At 36.9% G+C, this 16,431-nt stretch overlaps 2 protein-coding genes across 2 annotated transcripts in view; one reads left to right on the top strand and one right to left on the bottom strand.

Moving 5' to 3' along the window:
- The window catches only part of LOC124540320 (collagen alpha-1(IX) chain-like), a 30,806-nt gene extending 19,311 nt beyond the window's left edge, over positions 1–11,495 (top strand). The window contains exons 13-23 of the mRNA XM_047117806.1: positions 1,492–1,553; positions 2,181–2,280; positions 3,682–3,770; positions 4,618–4,725; positions 6,124–6,234; positions 6,718–6,834; positions 7,295–7,349; positions 8,435–8,536; positions 9,333–9,500; positions 10,481–10,543; positions 11,254–11,495. Of these exons, the coding sequence (XP_046973762.1) occupies positions 1,492–1,553; positions 2,181–2,280; positions 3,682–3,770; positions 4,618–4,725; positions 6,124–6,234; positions 6,718–6,834; positions 7,295–7,349; positions 8,435–8,536; positions 9,333–9,500; positions 10,481–10,543; positions 11,254–11,357 (1,079 nt within the window). The 3' untranslated portion in view covers positions 11,358–11,495. The remainder of the gene's footprint in view (positions 1–1,491; positions 1,554–2,180; positions 2,281–3,681; positions 3,771–4,617; positions 4,726–6,123; positions 6,235–6,717; positions 6,835–7,294; positions 7,350–8,434; positions 8,537–9,332; positions 9,501–10,480; positions 10,544–11,253) is intronic.
- Positions 11,496–13,032: 1,537 nt separating this feature from the next.
- The window catches only part of LOC124540241 (E3 ubiquitin-protein ligase RNF123-like), an 80,425-nt gene continuing 77,026 nt past the window's right edge, over positions 13,033–16,431 (bottom strand). Inside the window, exons 33-35 of the mRNA XM_047117706.1 lie at positions 16,257–16,365; positions 14,931–15,123; positions 13,033–13,129 (exon numbers count right to left, since the gene is read on the bottom strand). Of these exons, the coding sequence (XP_046973662.1) occupies positions 13,033–13,129; positions 14,931–15,123; positions 16,257–16,365 (399 nt within the window). The remainder of the gene's footprint in view (positions 13,130–14,930; positions 15,124–16,256; positions 16,366–16,431) is intronic.

A 16,431-nucleotide genomic window follows, 5' to 3' on the forward strand; every position in this document is an offset into this window, starting at 1 on the left:
CACTTAAAACGTCGAGATTCTAATATCGTAGCACCTTAGTGAGCGGTTAGCGTATTTGGTGACTGAAATTTAGACTTATCTTGGTGGTAGGGCTTTGTGAAAGCCCGTCTGGGTAGGTACCACCCACTCATCAGTTATTCTACCGCCAAATAACAGTACTCAGTATTGTTGTGTTCCGGTTTGAAGGGTGAGTAAGTCAATGTAACTACAGGCACAAGGGACGTAACATCTCAGTTCCCAAGGTTGGTGGCACATTGACGATGTAAGGAATAGTTAATATTTCTTACAGCTTCATTGTCTATGGGTGATGGTGACCACTTACCATCAGGTGGCCCATATGCTCGTCAGCTATAACATAAAAAAATGTAGCAAATTTTTGGTCAAGATATTTGAAAATTCAACGATTATATCTTTAGTCAATGTTCATCAAAATTTTGAGTAATTCTCCACAATTGACCATTTTAATTATAAAGCCGAAGTAGTGAATTGGGTGTGTTAACTTTCAACCATACCAAACCAAGAAATCTTTCGATGAAGTGAAGATTCATGCTAAATGAAGTAGAACATTTGTTGTATATAAATACATATATATAAATGTAAATACATATGAGACAACATCACGTATAGTACGACACAACTTAGATGTAGCATCGGCAAAATTCGTAAAACCGATCACATCCGAATTGAGTACGCTATCCCAAATTATCAATATTTATTTCTCATGCGAATATGATCTTTACACAAACGTATAGTACGACACAACTTAGATGTCGCATCGGCAAAATTCGTAAAACCGATCACATCCGAATTGAGTACGCTATCTCAAATTATCAATATTTATTTCTCACGCGAATATGATCTTTGCACAAACGTAATAACTTGTAATATCATATGACCTAATATATTCGTCAATTTGTCGCGTCGATTTACATGCACTTGCTTTCTCTGACGCGTGAATCTATAGCGACGAATAGCGTCGAATGGCGCGATAGGGAGCTATTTCTATTGGTCGTGTAAATCGCCAGTAATCGGTTTTATTTTCATGCCATTGCATTTTCCGATGCTACATCTAATTTGTGTCGTACTATACTAACTTGTAATATCATATGACCTAATATATTCGTCAATTTGACACGTCGATTAACATGCACTTGCTTTATCTGACGCGAGGTTTTATTTTCATTTCATTGCATTTTCCGATGCTACATCTAATTTGTGTCGTACTATACATTCCTCTGATTCCAAAGTAAGTAGCTAAAGCACTTGTGTTATGGAAAATCAGAAGCAATGTACCACAAACACCCAGACCCAAGACAACATAGAAAACTAATGATAATTTACATCGACCAGGGAATCGAACCCAGGACCTCGGAGTGGCGTACCCATGAAAACCGGTGTACCCAACTCGACCACGGACGGTCGTTATTATACTACCATATTTATCCATATTCCTCAGTTCTTCGACGATTTAGTGTGTTGTTGGTATTTTAGGTGATCCAGGTGAGGCTGGGTTAGTTGGCTTAGCTGGACTTCCAGGAGTAGACGGAAGAGACGTAAGCATACAAAATCAAGATATTTTTCATTTAAGACTCTTATGAGTTGAATCGTCGTTTGGTTTGCATTGTATTTACATTTGACTACTTTGAAGAATCAAATCAATAACGCGTGCATCTTAACCGATGATCGCGGGTTCAAACCCAGGCAAAAGGCTGTTTCATGTGCTTAATTAGTCTTTATAATTCATCTCGTGCTCAGCGGTGAAGGAAAACATCGTGAGGAAACCTGCATGTGACAAATTTCATAGAAATTCTGCCACATATGTATTCCACCAACTCGCATTGGAACAGCGTGTTGGAATATGTTCCAAACCTTCTCCTCAAAGGGAGTTGAGGCCTTTAGCCCAGCAGTGGGAATTTACAGGCTGTTGTTATATTATTATATTATATACTTTGAAGAATCAGCAAGAGACAGCAAGAGATTAAATACTCTCTCATATGTAGTACATAGTCCAGTTAACATATATACATATGTTATATTACATTATACATTGTTATACAGTGAATACAAGCATATTAACAAACTTTGGACTAAGTGATAAAATGTTACTAAAAACATTAATTTAAAGTAAAATAAATTAGTGCATCTAATTTTAATACTTAAACAAATGACGTCATTAACAGGGTGCCCCGGGTCCCCCTGGTCCTATGGGGCTTCGCGGAGAACCAGGCCCCATAGGCCCTCCCGGTCCAGCAACTAACATCAACGTTCCATTAACTCATGGTATTGTATAACAATTTAATATATAATTTATATTATCGAATTAATGAAACTAGAAACTACTTAGATATATAACTTAGGAGCCAAGGAATCATTAAGGTATAGATTTGAAGAAATTAAGATATTAACTGATGCTTCTCAATACTATATTTTGTAATGTTTTTATGAGAAAATGTGATTCTCATATCATCGGTACAAGGAACAAACACAATCTTGTTACTCCTGTTACTCGACTGCAAAGAGTCAGTAACTCTTTTGTGGGGCAATGTGTACGGTTTTACAACAGGATCCCAGAAATCGTTCAAAATGCCTCTGTTGCCAAATTTAAAAAAAATTGTTAAGGAACGCTTGAGTGCAAAAGGTTACTATACAATTAGCGAGTTTATGTTTGATAGCACACCTTGGGAATGAAACGATTTCACGACGACAAAAAAAGACCCGCTGAGTTTCTTTCGCCGGTTCTTCTCAGGTCAGGGTGTTCCTTTTTCCGAACCGGTGTTAGTGTTTATTTGACAATCAATAAGTAAGTGTGATGCTTCTATAGTGAATAAAGGAATTTGGGTTTGAGTTTGAGTTAGATACTATTGAAAATTAAAGGAAAACATATTATGATAGAATCCAGCTGATTCAGTAGTTAAAATGTCTGTCTTAATCGATGATTGCTGGGTCATATCTAGACACTGAATTTTGAATCATCACGTGATAATCAGCGTCGAATGATGCAATAAGGAGCTACTTCTATTAGTTGTATAAATCAGCAGTAATCAGTTTTATTGAATTTGCTGATGCTATACTTACTTCTGCCGTTTTATACATGTGAATCCAAATCGAAATGCAGTGTATTCAAATAATGTCCAAAATGATTTTTTTTTATTTATTTATATACAGGGTTATTGGTAACTCGTTGTATATCCGTTAGGAGGTGATAGGGGTGACTATTTGCAATAAATTTAACCCCCATATGCATAATCCAAATGTGACCCATATTTTTGACAAATATTGAAAAAAGCTAAAAGCCGTGATAACTCAAGATTGGGTCACTTTTGGATTATGCATATGGGGGTTAAGATTATTGCAAATAGTCACCCCTATCACCTCCTAACGGATAAATAAATAAATATGACACAACATCACATACATTACTCTGATTCCAATGTAAATAGCTGAAGCACTTGTGTTATGGAAATCAGAAGTAACGACGGTACCACAAACACCCAGACCCAAGACAACATAGAAAACTAATGGTAATCTACATCGACTCGGACGGGAATCGAACCCGGGACCTCAGAGTTTCGTACCCATGAAAACCGGTGTACACACCACTCGACCATGGAGGTCGTCAAATGATCGATATACGTCGAGTTACCAATAACCCTGTATATTGATCAAGTTATTCCACTAAAGGTCAAAAGGGGGAGAGAGGTCTTCCTGGAAAGCCAGGGCGTGATGGAGTACCTGGGCCGATTGGACCACCGGGGTTGTCCGGTGTCGCTGTCAGTACTTATTATTTTATTTGTTTATCATTTTAAAATCAATGAGGAAATGTTTTCCTTTGTAATGTATACAAAGTTTTTTTTTATTTTTATGTTATAGATTGGCGGACGAGCATATGAGCCACCTGATGGTAAGTGGTCACCATCACCCATAGACAATGACGCTGTAAGAAATATTAACTATTCCTTACATCGTCAATGTGCCACCAACCTTGGGAACTAGGATGATATGTCCCTTGTGCCTGTAGATACACTGGCTCACTCACCCTTCAGACCGGAACACAACAATACTGAGTACTGTTATTTGGCGGTAGAATAACTGATGAGTGGGTGGTACCTACCCAGACGGGCTTGCACAAAGCCCTACCGCCAAGTAGAAAGAAGCTGCGTTTCGCAGTTTCTTTCTCACTTGTGAAATATTAACAACCGATGTACAGTCAGAGTAAGAAAACCTTCGTCAGTTTTTAAATTTATTCCTTGACAAGTCTTAAGCTCTTAGTACCTTTTGCATCTAAACATCAAATAATTGCGACGCAATATTTAATTCTCGATCGGTAATGACAGATTATCGCTCACACTGAGCACACGAAAATAGATCTTAAGGTGACGAACCTTTTCTTACCCCGACTGTAAAATGATACGCCATTTTGTTACCTGAATGTATCCTATTAATTCTGATATTTCGATGGTGTTCTGCAGTGAGATTCGAGTTTCTTGTTACAGAATTACCTTTTAGATTTAGATTTCTTAGTTGAGATGTATTTTTATGTCATTATTTCTATAAATGAAATGGTTTGGTAAATGTTTTTCTATAGATAAGTTCAATGGTATTTATTATTTTTGCTAGGGTCAACCAGGTATACAAGGTCCACCAGGTGTACCTGGTATACCAGGAGGCAGAGGGTTGCCAGGCGTGCAGGGATCTCCAGGCGAAAGGGGCCCTGAAGGACCGCAAGTAAGTATATTTTTTGCCACCATTTTGGTATAAATGCCATTAATATAATACCAATCATTAGCTCAGGACATATGGAATTTGCAAATCGTCGGCTGATTTAGAAGATCACATACCCAAAAGCTAAAGGCTGGTTAAGGTTGAATTTTTCGTAAGAAAAGTTTTAGTAGCAGACACGTAGAAGGCAATATTTACACTGCAGTGCTTTGGTATAGTTACACGAGTACTTTATTCAAGTAGGCTCTTACAAGCACTTTTGAATCGTCATTTAACAACTGTATTAAGTGAAGCTACAACCGTTTCGGAAAGTAGATTCTAGCGAGAAGAGCCGGCAAGAAAATCAGTAGTTCAATGACTTTTATGCTCTTTCTGGACCAATGCCCTATACCCAATGATATTCTAATAAACAGATATGTTATATCCAAACTAAACAACAGAAGAAAATGTGCCGCGCCGGGGACCGTTTATTTTACATTTCGTTACAAGTAAAAATAATAGGTTGATAAAAACAATAAGTAAAAGGGATAACTAGATGTTTTAATTACGCAAATTACTACAAAATTATGATGTATTATAACGTATTACTGGTATAATTATGATGAAAACGACTAAAGGCAAACGTCCCAATTAGGACGTTTTCTAGTCTTCACTTTTTGCGCGTTAATGACATATCTGTTTACTAGAACATCATTGCCTTGACCCCAGATTAGGAAAGTTACCTATTTAAAAGGATACTAATGCAAGGTAATGGAGTCGTCATCGTGTGGATGTTGGTTCAACGTGATGACACGGGTTTGAGAAAGAATTGAAAATAATAGTATAGTCGGGGTAAAAAAAGGTGCGTCGCCTTAAGGTCTATTTTCGTGTGCTCAATACGAGCGATAAAATCTGCTTTATCCACCGAGAATGACATATTGCGTCGCAATGATTTTATGTTTAGATTCAAAACGTATTAAGAGTTAAATACTTGATAAAGGAATGAATTTGAGAACTGACGAAGGTTTTCTTAGTCTGACTGTACAATCAAATAATAAAAAAAAGACGTGTTAAACAAATTTTTAGACACTGTCTATGAGTCAAGATGGCCCAGTGGTTAGAACGCGTGCATCTTAACCGATTATTGCGGGTTCAAACCCAGGCAAGCACCGCTGATTCGTGTGCTTAATTTGTCTTTATAATTCATCTCGTGCTCAGCGGTGAAGGAAAACATCGTGAGGAAACCTTCATGTGACAAATTTCATATAAATTCTGCCATATGTGTATTCCACCAACCCGCATTGCACCAGCGTGGTGGAATATGTTCCAAACCTTCTCCTCAAAGGGAGAGGAGGCCTTTAGCCCAGCAGTGGGAATTTACTGGCTGTTGTTGTAGTTGTTGTTGTTGACTGTCTATGTTACCAGGGTCCTGAAGGGCCGAGAGGATTACCCGGAGTACCTGGTCCACCTGGAATAACTGCATCACCATCTATTAGTTTACTTGGGTCACCTGGACTTCAAGGGGAGAAGGGTCAGGTAAGCAAAAATTTAGATTTCAAGATATTTTCAATATCGGAGGAGATATGGCCCAGTTGTTGGAACGCGTGCATCTTAACCGATGATTGCGGGTTCAACCCAGGCAGGCATCACTTATTATTCATGTGCTTAATTTGTGTTCATAATTCATCTCGTGCTCGGCGGTGCAGGAAAACATCTTGAGGAAACCTGCATGTGACAAATTTCATAGAAATTCTGCCACATGTGTATTCCACAAACCCGCATTGGAGGAATATGTTTCGAAACTTCTCCTCAAAGGGAGAGAGGTCTTAGCCCAGCAGTGGGAAATTTATAGGCTGTTGGTGTGGTGGTGGTGGGTTCAATTTTGGACTTGACAATTCTGACAAAGCTTGTTATATCCAATTTTGCATAAATTAAGTCTCATGAAGAGTTATCTTTACAATTTTTAATAATTTAAAATATTATGTATGTAGCTTTATATTCCAAAACTTTTTGGGGTAGAAAGGAGAAAGCGGCCTTCCAGGATTTCCAGGACGAAATGGAATAGATGGTGTTCCAGGCGTTCCAGGACAGAGGGGACTACCGGGTTTGCCAGCACCCAGTAGTATCGTTACTCAGGTAAGATTGCAATGATGATTAAGTTTACTAGTCGAAGAAATATAAATTTTAGTTTGATGGTAAAATTCGATTTCAATTACACGTTAGGCAATTTCCTGATTGTAGTGCTCAATGATATTCTAATAAACAGATATGTTATACCCATACTAAACAACAGAAAAAAAGTGTGCCGCGCCGTGGACCGTTTATTTTACATTTCGTTACAAGTAATAAGGATAGCTTGATAAAAAAACAATAAGTAAAAGGGATAACTACATGTTTTAATTACGCAAAACGTATTACTGCATTATTATGATGTATTATAACGTATTACTGGCATAATTATGATGAAAACGGCTAAAGGCAAACGTCCCGATTAGGACGTTTTCTAGTCTTCACTTTTTGCGCTTTAATGACATATCTGTTTACTAGAACACCGTTGGTCGTGCTGCTTTAGTATTTTAATATGTATTTGTTCTAGCCATCGTCAATATCAGAGAATGAAGTTAGAAATATCTGCGAAGATCTCATTAAAGGTAAAATGGAATTGTATTTATAAATTGCCCTATAAGGCAAGATTACCTCATTGGATATTAGCTATATTACAAGGCAGCAGATCTCATAATCTTGGACAAATAGATAGATAAAAAATCTACGTAAACATAGAGCATGTTTGAAATTTGGGAGCCAGCCACGTCTCGGACATTTATTAGTGCTGCATGTGAACCAACCTAGTCGAGATGGCCCAGTGGTTCGAACGCGTGCATCTTAACCGATGATTGCGGGTTCAAACCCAGGCAAGCACCGCTGATTCATGTGCTTAATTTGTCTTTATAATTCATCTCGTGCTCAGCGGTGAAGGAAAACATCGCGAGGAAACCTGCATGTGACAAATTTCATAGAAATTCTGCCACATGTGTATTCCACCAACCCGCATTGGGACAGCGTGGTGGAATATGTTCCAAACCTCCTCAAAGGGAGAGGAGGCCTTTACCCCAGCAGTGGGAATTTACAGGCTGTTGTTGTGTTGTTGTTGTGAACCATCTAGGGATATCTCTAATCGGGCTAAAAGATTGAGAGACTAAGAACAGCAACTTTGTACTCTTGAGTTGCTGATAATTTTGCTGAGATGCTTTTTAATTTCCTGTGCTGTCTCTTGGGTGACCCATCCGATTATAAGAGGGAGGTAACCTGTTTGTTAATCTCTTAGATTGTTAGCTATTCACTGTAGAAAATGGCTGCTGAGAATTAAATCGAATCCATCCCACTTTTGTTGTAAATTTTAATTGTTTGTTTGTTTTTTTTTGTATAGGTTGGCGGACGAGCATATGGGACACCTGATGGAAAGTGGTCACCATCACCCATAGACAATAACGCTGTAAAATATATTACCTTACATCGTCAATGCGCCACCAACCTTGGGAACTAAGATGTTATGTCCCTTGTGCCTGTAGTTACACTGGCTCACTCACCCTTCAAACCGAAACACAACAATACTGAGTACTGTTATTTAGCAGTAGAATAACTGATGAGTGGGTGGTACCTACCCAGACGGGCACAAAGCCCTACCACCAAGTAAACGTTGGATAATTTTTATATATTATTATTTTTTTATAAATAGAACGATTCAAAGAGTTGGCAGCATCATTGGTAGTACCAAATATAGCGCCTGTTGAGGGTAAACGAGGACCTCCGGGCAGACCAGGGCCTCCCGGTAATCCAGGTATGTCTTTAGAAGTAACATTATCTTTCACAATCCAGTAAGATTTATTATATATTTAAGGCGTTATCAGCTGTTTATTGACGACCTCCGTGGTCGAGTGATGAGTACACCGGTTTTCATAGGTCACTCCGATGTCCCGGGTTCGATTCCCGGCCGAGATGTAGATTATAATTATTTTTCTATGTTGTCTTGGGTCTGGGTGTTTGTGGTACCGTTACTTCTGATTTCCATAACACGAGTGCTTCAGCTACTTACATTAGGATCAGAGTAATGTACGTGATGTTGTCTCATATTTATATTTATTTATTTATTTTATTTACATCTTGAATTACTATTGCAGGCTAAATATTGGCGGAGTTACGTTGTGTGATAATTTTGATAATAACCTATTGATTTGTAGCCATTTTCTTTAGATATAGTTCTTATATGGACTATGATTAGCTGAGCGACGAGTTTGAGACCTCCTAAAGAAAGTGGTTTAAATAGGTCTTTATAAGAGAAATAAGCTAATTTTTCTGATTTTCTTTTTAAATATATTTACGACCTCTGTGGTCGAGTGGTGTGTACACCGGTTTTCATGGGTACGCCACTGTGAGGTCCCGGGTTCGATTCTCGGTCGAGTCGATGTAGATTACCATTAGTTTTCTATGTTGTCTTGGGTCTGGGTGTTTGTGGTACCGTTGTTACTTCTGATTTCCATAACACAAGTGCTTCAGCTACTTACATTGGGATCAGAGTAATGTATGTGATGTTGTCTCATATTTATATTTATTTATATTTTGTTACTTTCTCCTAGGAACACCTGGTGACTCTGGTCCAATGGGGCCCCGTGGTTATCCTGGAGAGACCGGAGAGCCGGGAATTCCCGGTGCCCAAGGTCTGTCAGGAGACAAGGGTGATAAAGGAGAGAGAGGTGCAGATGGTATTGGACTACCAGGACCCGAAGGCCCGGGTGGATTATCAGGTGCGTTTTATTATTTTACGTTTAGAGAGCTTATTCATAGGAGGATAGGTTCCCAATTGACCATGCTCCGCTCGGCTATGATGATTCATCATAAAAAAATCTATATTTTTTTATTGTCTTTTTTTTATGGTATAAGTTGGCGGACGAGCATATGGGCCACCTAATGGTAAGTGGTCACCATCACCCATAGACAATGACGCTGTAAGAAATATTAACTATTCCTTACATCGTCAATGTGCCACCAACCTTGGGGACTGAGATGTTATGTCCCTTGTGCCTGTAGTTACACTGGCTCACTCACCCTTCAGACCGGAACACAACAATACTGAGTACTGTTGTTTGGCGATAGAATAACTGATGAGTGGGTGGTACCTACCCAGACGGGCTTGCACAAAGCCATACCACCAAGTCTTTTTTTTAATTATAATGCATTCATATAATTGCCCTTATATATATTTTTATACACTGGCTTTTGCAAATTATTTCATAATGCAGAATTTTAACAAAACTTATTCATGTACAGGAATAGAATGTTATATTCGGTTTTTATTTTCGAATGCACTTAGGGGTTTGAAGGCCTGGCTGCAAAATAAAGAGATGCTAATGTTGTCTTAAAGTTTCGCGATTACACATTGAAATAAAACTAGTTATAACGGATTTGAATCGCGTATATTACGGGTAGACTCTACCCATGACCACGAATGCTGTAAAGTGCTCGAAACGTCGGGATGCTAAAAATAATTAATATACGCGATTCAAATCCGTTATAACTAGTTTTATTTAAAGAGATCCTGGTCTAGAGGCACTGGAACCTTAAAACATAATTAAACTTTTGAAATGAAAATTAATGTTGAAATATTATTCCATTATGTTACATAGATATGGCCAAAGGGGCATACCAATTCTACGTCTAATTTCTATTTCAAGATAAACTGTTTTGTTGTTGCTTTGTATTTAAAAAAAATTTTTTTATGGCCCAGGACCGATGGGACCACCTGGACCAGAAGGCAGATCTGGTCAACGTGGTGATCCTGGGAGAGAAGGTTAGTTATTGTAATAAATTTATAATTTTTAGATTTATATCCGGTCCTATTACAATGTGTTATTACATTTTGATTTTGTCAAGGAGGTGCAAAATAAATATGATAAAACGAGTGTCCGTATTTGTGTCTGTCTGTTTGTTCCGGCTAATATCTGAAACAGCAATTCAATTTTGGACGGAACTTTTACTGATGGATAGCTGATGAAATAAGGAGTGACTTAGGTTAAAACAATAACTTTTTTGTTAAATTCAAACACGAAGTCATGGGCAGAGCTAGTATGACAGTAAACTGATTAATGGGTAGCACCAAAAAAGGGGCCTATACAAAGCCGTAAAGTAAAGTAGAGTAAAGTAACAGCCTGTAAATTTCCCACTGCTGGGATAAGGCTTCCTCTTCCATTAAGGAGAGGGCTTGGAACATATTCCACCACGCTGTTCCAATGCGGGTTGGTGGAATGCTCATGTGGCAGAATTTCGATGAAATAAGACACATGCAGGTTTCCTCACAATGTTTTCCTTCACCGCCGAGCACGAGATAAATTATAAACACAAATTAAGCACATATATATAGTGGTGCTTGCCTGGGTTTGAACCCGCAATCATCGGTTAAGATGCACGCGTTCTAACGACATGGCCATCTCAGCTCACAAAGCCGTACCTCTTAATAACCTTCAACATATATATGTATTATAAATGCTTATCAAATTATAGGAGCAAGAGGTCCAAGAGGCGTTCCAGGTCCAAGAGGAACCTGTGAATGCCCCAGCGTCGGGTACTACGCCTACTCACCCCTCGGGAATAACAAGGGGCCATAGATATGTGTTCGTAGTTTAATCTAAGTTAGTTTTAGTGTTTTTGCTCCAATATTTTAGACTATACAGTGTTCCCTTGCTTTATATTTGTAGACAAATGTACTTAAGTTTATTTGAATTATACGATGAGAAATAAATAGTCTTTCTTATGATTACCAAAACAATCCTTACTAATATTGTTAATATGAAAGTCTCAATCTCTCTATCAATACGCGTTTATCAATATACTGAACCAATTTTGATGAAATGGTACGGAAAAAACTTGAATTCAAATAGAACCCTTATGGGTATAATAAGTTAGTACTTCATTTCCGATCACCAAATATCTTTGAGGTCAAGAAAGAGCCTGTCCCATAGATATGTAATTTTTAAAATATTGAAAAGCTCGCAGGTCTATATTATCTATATAACATCATAATGATTTATTCACAAAATTTTATACATTAATAAAAAAATAGACTTTAAAGTCTAGTCTGTACTCTCTGACCGTTTTTAGATCTGTATTTTGTAGTAATTGTAACGTAACATTTTCATTGTGATACGATTAACAAGAGTTTCGTTACCCAGGGATCGAGTTTAATTTTAAGAAAGAGTACCTAACACTTAGGTATTATATTCATACATTCCATGCGATACGTACTACGAAATAAGAAAAGCAGTGATCGATTAAAATATTTCTATGACACATAAATAAATAAAAAAACAAGGTCAACATCATATACATTACCTTGGAGGTCGTCAATGATAATACATAACCAAATCAATTAACCACTTACATCCACTACAATTTTACTTTCAATGCACGCACACTAAGACATACACTCACACATCTTCAAAACATGGCTGTCACTCACACGAATGCACGCTGACAATAATTTAACGACGCGTTAACATTCAACAAAATGCTGTTGCGTAAAACTAAGACCTTAACTCGTGAAAAAAAAAAGAATTATAAATATATTTGGGTCAAGAACTGCTCAATTTTAATTAGAAAAAATGATACTTCTCCTATTTAACAAATTAATACCGATATTCATTTAAAAAAAAATATCTGTACTTATAATTTATATTTCTCGATGCATATATTTGAATATTTAATTGTTAATCTGTTTTTAAGAATTGTATTGCTATATTTATGTAAAATATATCGACCAAATCACATGAAACTATGCCCATATTCTGGACATTATTTCCACAGTATGTTTATATATATGAATACGGGTTGCTTATGTTTAATAATCTTGGTATTATCAACTAGACGGTTACTTAGAGTAACACTAGCCTCCATTACGGTGTTATGTTATTTGATTCTATATCGTAATTTACTTTTTTATCTACAATTATTATTATTGAAAGTAATTAATTCATAATTTGTACAACTATAGTTAATATTATTTTATATAGATTTGTATTTAACACTGGCATATAACACTATTTCTTATTTTAAAAATCGAGATATTGTATCGATGTAATTTTATTTTTTCATCCTGAAATTACAGACATAACTTCATTAGTGATTATGGTTTGAGAAAATATTTTAAACGATAATAAATTGCTTAAATAAAACAAAATTTCAGTTAAAAATTGACTTTATAAAATATAAAAATACGTTAAAATTAATTCGTTACAAAATAAATAACAATTAGAAAACTCTTCATAAAGACAATATTCATCTAAATTAGGCGTTAACTGGCTCGATTTCTCGAACAGTATCGATTTCAGCTTTACAAAAGAAACACTGTTTGCTGTTCAGGAGATGTTGCATTATGCATGCCCTGAAACAACGCAATGTATAGTACGACACAACTTAGATGTAGCATCGGCAAAATTCGTAAATCCGATCACATCCGAATCAAGTACGCTATCCCAAATTACCAATAATTATTTCTTATGTGAACATGATCTTTACGTAAACTTACAACAACAGCCTATAAATTCCCACTGCTGGGCTGAAGGCCTCCTCTCCCTTCGAGGAGAAGGTTTGGAACATATTCCACCACGCTGTTTCAATGCGGGTTGGTGGAATACATATGTGGCAGAATTTCTATGAAATTTGTCACATGCAGGTTTCCTCACGATGTTTTCCTTCACCGCTGAGCACAAGATGAATTATAAAGACAAATTAAGCACATGAAACAGCGGTGCTTGCCTGGGTTTAACCCGCAATCATCGGTTAAGATGCACGCGTTCTAACCACTGGGCCATCTCGTTTCTACGTACGTAAACTTAATAACTTGTAATATCATATGACCTCTGCTAGAATGCTCCTGGAGTTCTACTTAATAGCAATGAATATTAAGTAATTTCAAAACCAAAGGAAAAGGGTACAATGGGACTGACGTGTCTGTGTTGGACAAAAGTCCCAAAATGAAATAAGATTAAAATAAATAAATCAAATGACCTATTATAATATATTCGTCAATTTGACATGTCTATTTACATACACTCACTGTCTCTGGTTGAACTGACGCATGAATCTATAGCGACGAATAGCGTCGAATGGCGCGATAGGGAGCTATCTCTATTGGTTGTGTAAATCGGCAGTAATCGATTTTATTGAATTTGCTGATGCTACATCTAAGTTGTGTCGTACTATGCTAAGCGAACTACTGTGAAATGAGAATACGAAAATTTCCAAAGACCTTTCGGTATATTTACTGAATTATTACGAATTCGTTACATTTCAATAAAGTTTTTACATTAAATTCCAATCTAATAGATATCTACGGGATTTTTTGTATGCTATTGGTTGGCGGACAAGCATATGGGCCACCTGTTGGTAAGTGGTCACCACCACGCTATAAGAACCGTTAACCATTCCTTTCATCGCCAATGCGCCACCAACCTTGGGATCTAAGATGTTATGTCCCTTGTGTTTGTAGTTGCACTGGCTTACTTACCCTTTAAACCGGAACACAACAATATCATGTACTGTTGTTTGGCGGTAGAATATCTGATGAGTACTGACCCAGACGGGCTTGCACAAAGACCTACCACTAAGCAACTTATTATTTGTATTGTTTTTCCTAAGATATACTATCTTAGGAAAAAAAAATATCTTTATATAAACACAGTTATCAATATTATATTATTTTTTGGTCGAGTGTAAGAGAAGTTTTAATTCTGTGTGGCCATAAATTAATTGTATCGAAGGAAAAATATCATTGCGAAGTATTTTATCGGTCACACATAATTAAAAACTGTTTCATAATTGAATTCTATTCACATGTGTCGTGCATAACCACATAAGTAGAGTACGACACAACTTAGATATAGCGTCGGCAAAATTCGTAAAACCGATCACATCCGAAATAAGTACGCTATCCCAAATTATCGATATTTATTTCTTATTTTAATATGATCTTTACGCAAATGTAATAACTTATATTATCATATGACCTAATATATTCGTCGATTTACATGCACTTGCTTTCTCGGGTTGAATTGACTCATAGCGAGAAAAGGAGTTATTTCTAATAAATCGGCAATTATCGGTTACATCTAAGTTGTGTCGTACTATACATGGTTTCCAAATAAACAGGACCACGCCCGCTGTATTTTGCTATAGAGAAATACCTGCAAGAGTGATGTCCGCATGGCATGAATGCTGTATCCGCAGGTCTGGCGTAGCAGATCGTACATAGCAGGTCTGACTGCGTCCCGCTGGACCCCGGTGACTTTGTCATCATTTGGGCATCCCGCGCCGCTCGCAATCTCTCAACTAACTTTTCCAGAGAACTTAGTTCCTCTGCACTCACATCGTCTGGGACTGATATTAAGAAATCTATATTAATATTATAAATGTGTAAGTAGCTCTGTCTGTCTGTCTGCCCCTCTTACACGGGCAAACCGCTGAACCGAATTTAATGAAAGTTGGTGTGACGCTGAACTCGGACTCCAAGAAAGGACGTAGGCTATTTTTTTGAATAACACATGACAAACAACACCCTAAAACACGAGCAAAGCTGAGGGCCACTACTGGTGAACTACTGAAAAAAAGTTCTAAACCAATTAACATTTAATCCATGCAATAAGATGGAGGGTGTTCCGTATGAAGTTTAAGTACAAAATTAGGCAAACAATGTATGAAATAAATATACATGCATTCGAAAAAGGTTTAATATACTTTTATCATTAATCAAGAGATTATGGAACTTATGAAATGTAATGTGGTCTGACGATCTGTGTTTATAATCTTTTGGGATTGACTGCTATGCTGAACATTAAGAGCATTATCATATAAAACATCAAATGTACAGTCAGAGTAAGGAAACCTTCGTCAGTTTTCAAATTAATTCCTTTATCAAGTCTTATCTCTTAGTACCTTTTGAGACTAACGCACTAAACAGACAACTGCATATAAAATTAAACTTACATAGTACTCTGTGACTTATAATGACATTGCGACGCAATACGTCATTCTCGATCCGTAAAGCAAATTATAAATCGTACTGAGCACACGAAAATAGATCTTATGGTGACGAACCTCTTTTTACTTTGATTGTACATGATTATGTTGTCTTAAATTTTCGCGATTATTACACATTGAAATAAAACTAGTTATAACGGATTTGAATCGCGTATATTAATTATTTTTGACATCCCGGGTCAGTCTACCCGTGACCACGAACGCTGTAAAGTGCTCGAAACGTCGGGATGTCAAAAATAATTAATATACGCGATTCAAATCCGTTATAACTAGTTTAATTTCAATCTGTACATTATTGTTTTTTTTTTTAAATAAATATAAATAAAAAGTCATGTCATGACTTTATTGACATCTCTACCAATCAGCAGATTGGTATATCTCACCCATCTGAGCGTGTTTGAAGATTCATTCATACAAACAACCTTTTACATTAGGGCCATTAGTGAGATTTAAAAATACATATTTATACGAACATTTGTAGAAGGAAAAATTCTTATTTTTATCTTTCTCCAACATAAACTCGAGCCCGTCCAAGCGGAATAGCGGCTCGGTTACCAGCGAATTGGTAACTTTGCTCAGGTGCTGAAATGCGAAGAATATATTTTCAAACATTATGTAAAATTGCTGAGTTAGCCCAGTGGTTAGAAC

The sequence above is a fragment of the Vanessa cardui genome, chromosome 24 (assembly GCF_905220365.1).
Source record: "Vanessa cardui chromosome 24, ilVanCard2.1, whole genome shotgun sequence".
Classification (NCBI taxonomy): Eukaryota; Metazoa; Arthropoda; class Insecta; order Lepidoptera; family Nymphalidae; genus Vanessa; species Vanessa cardui.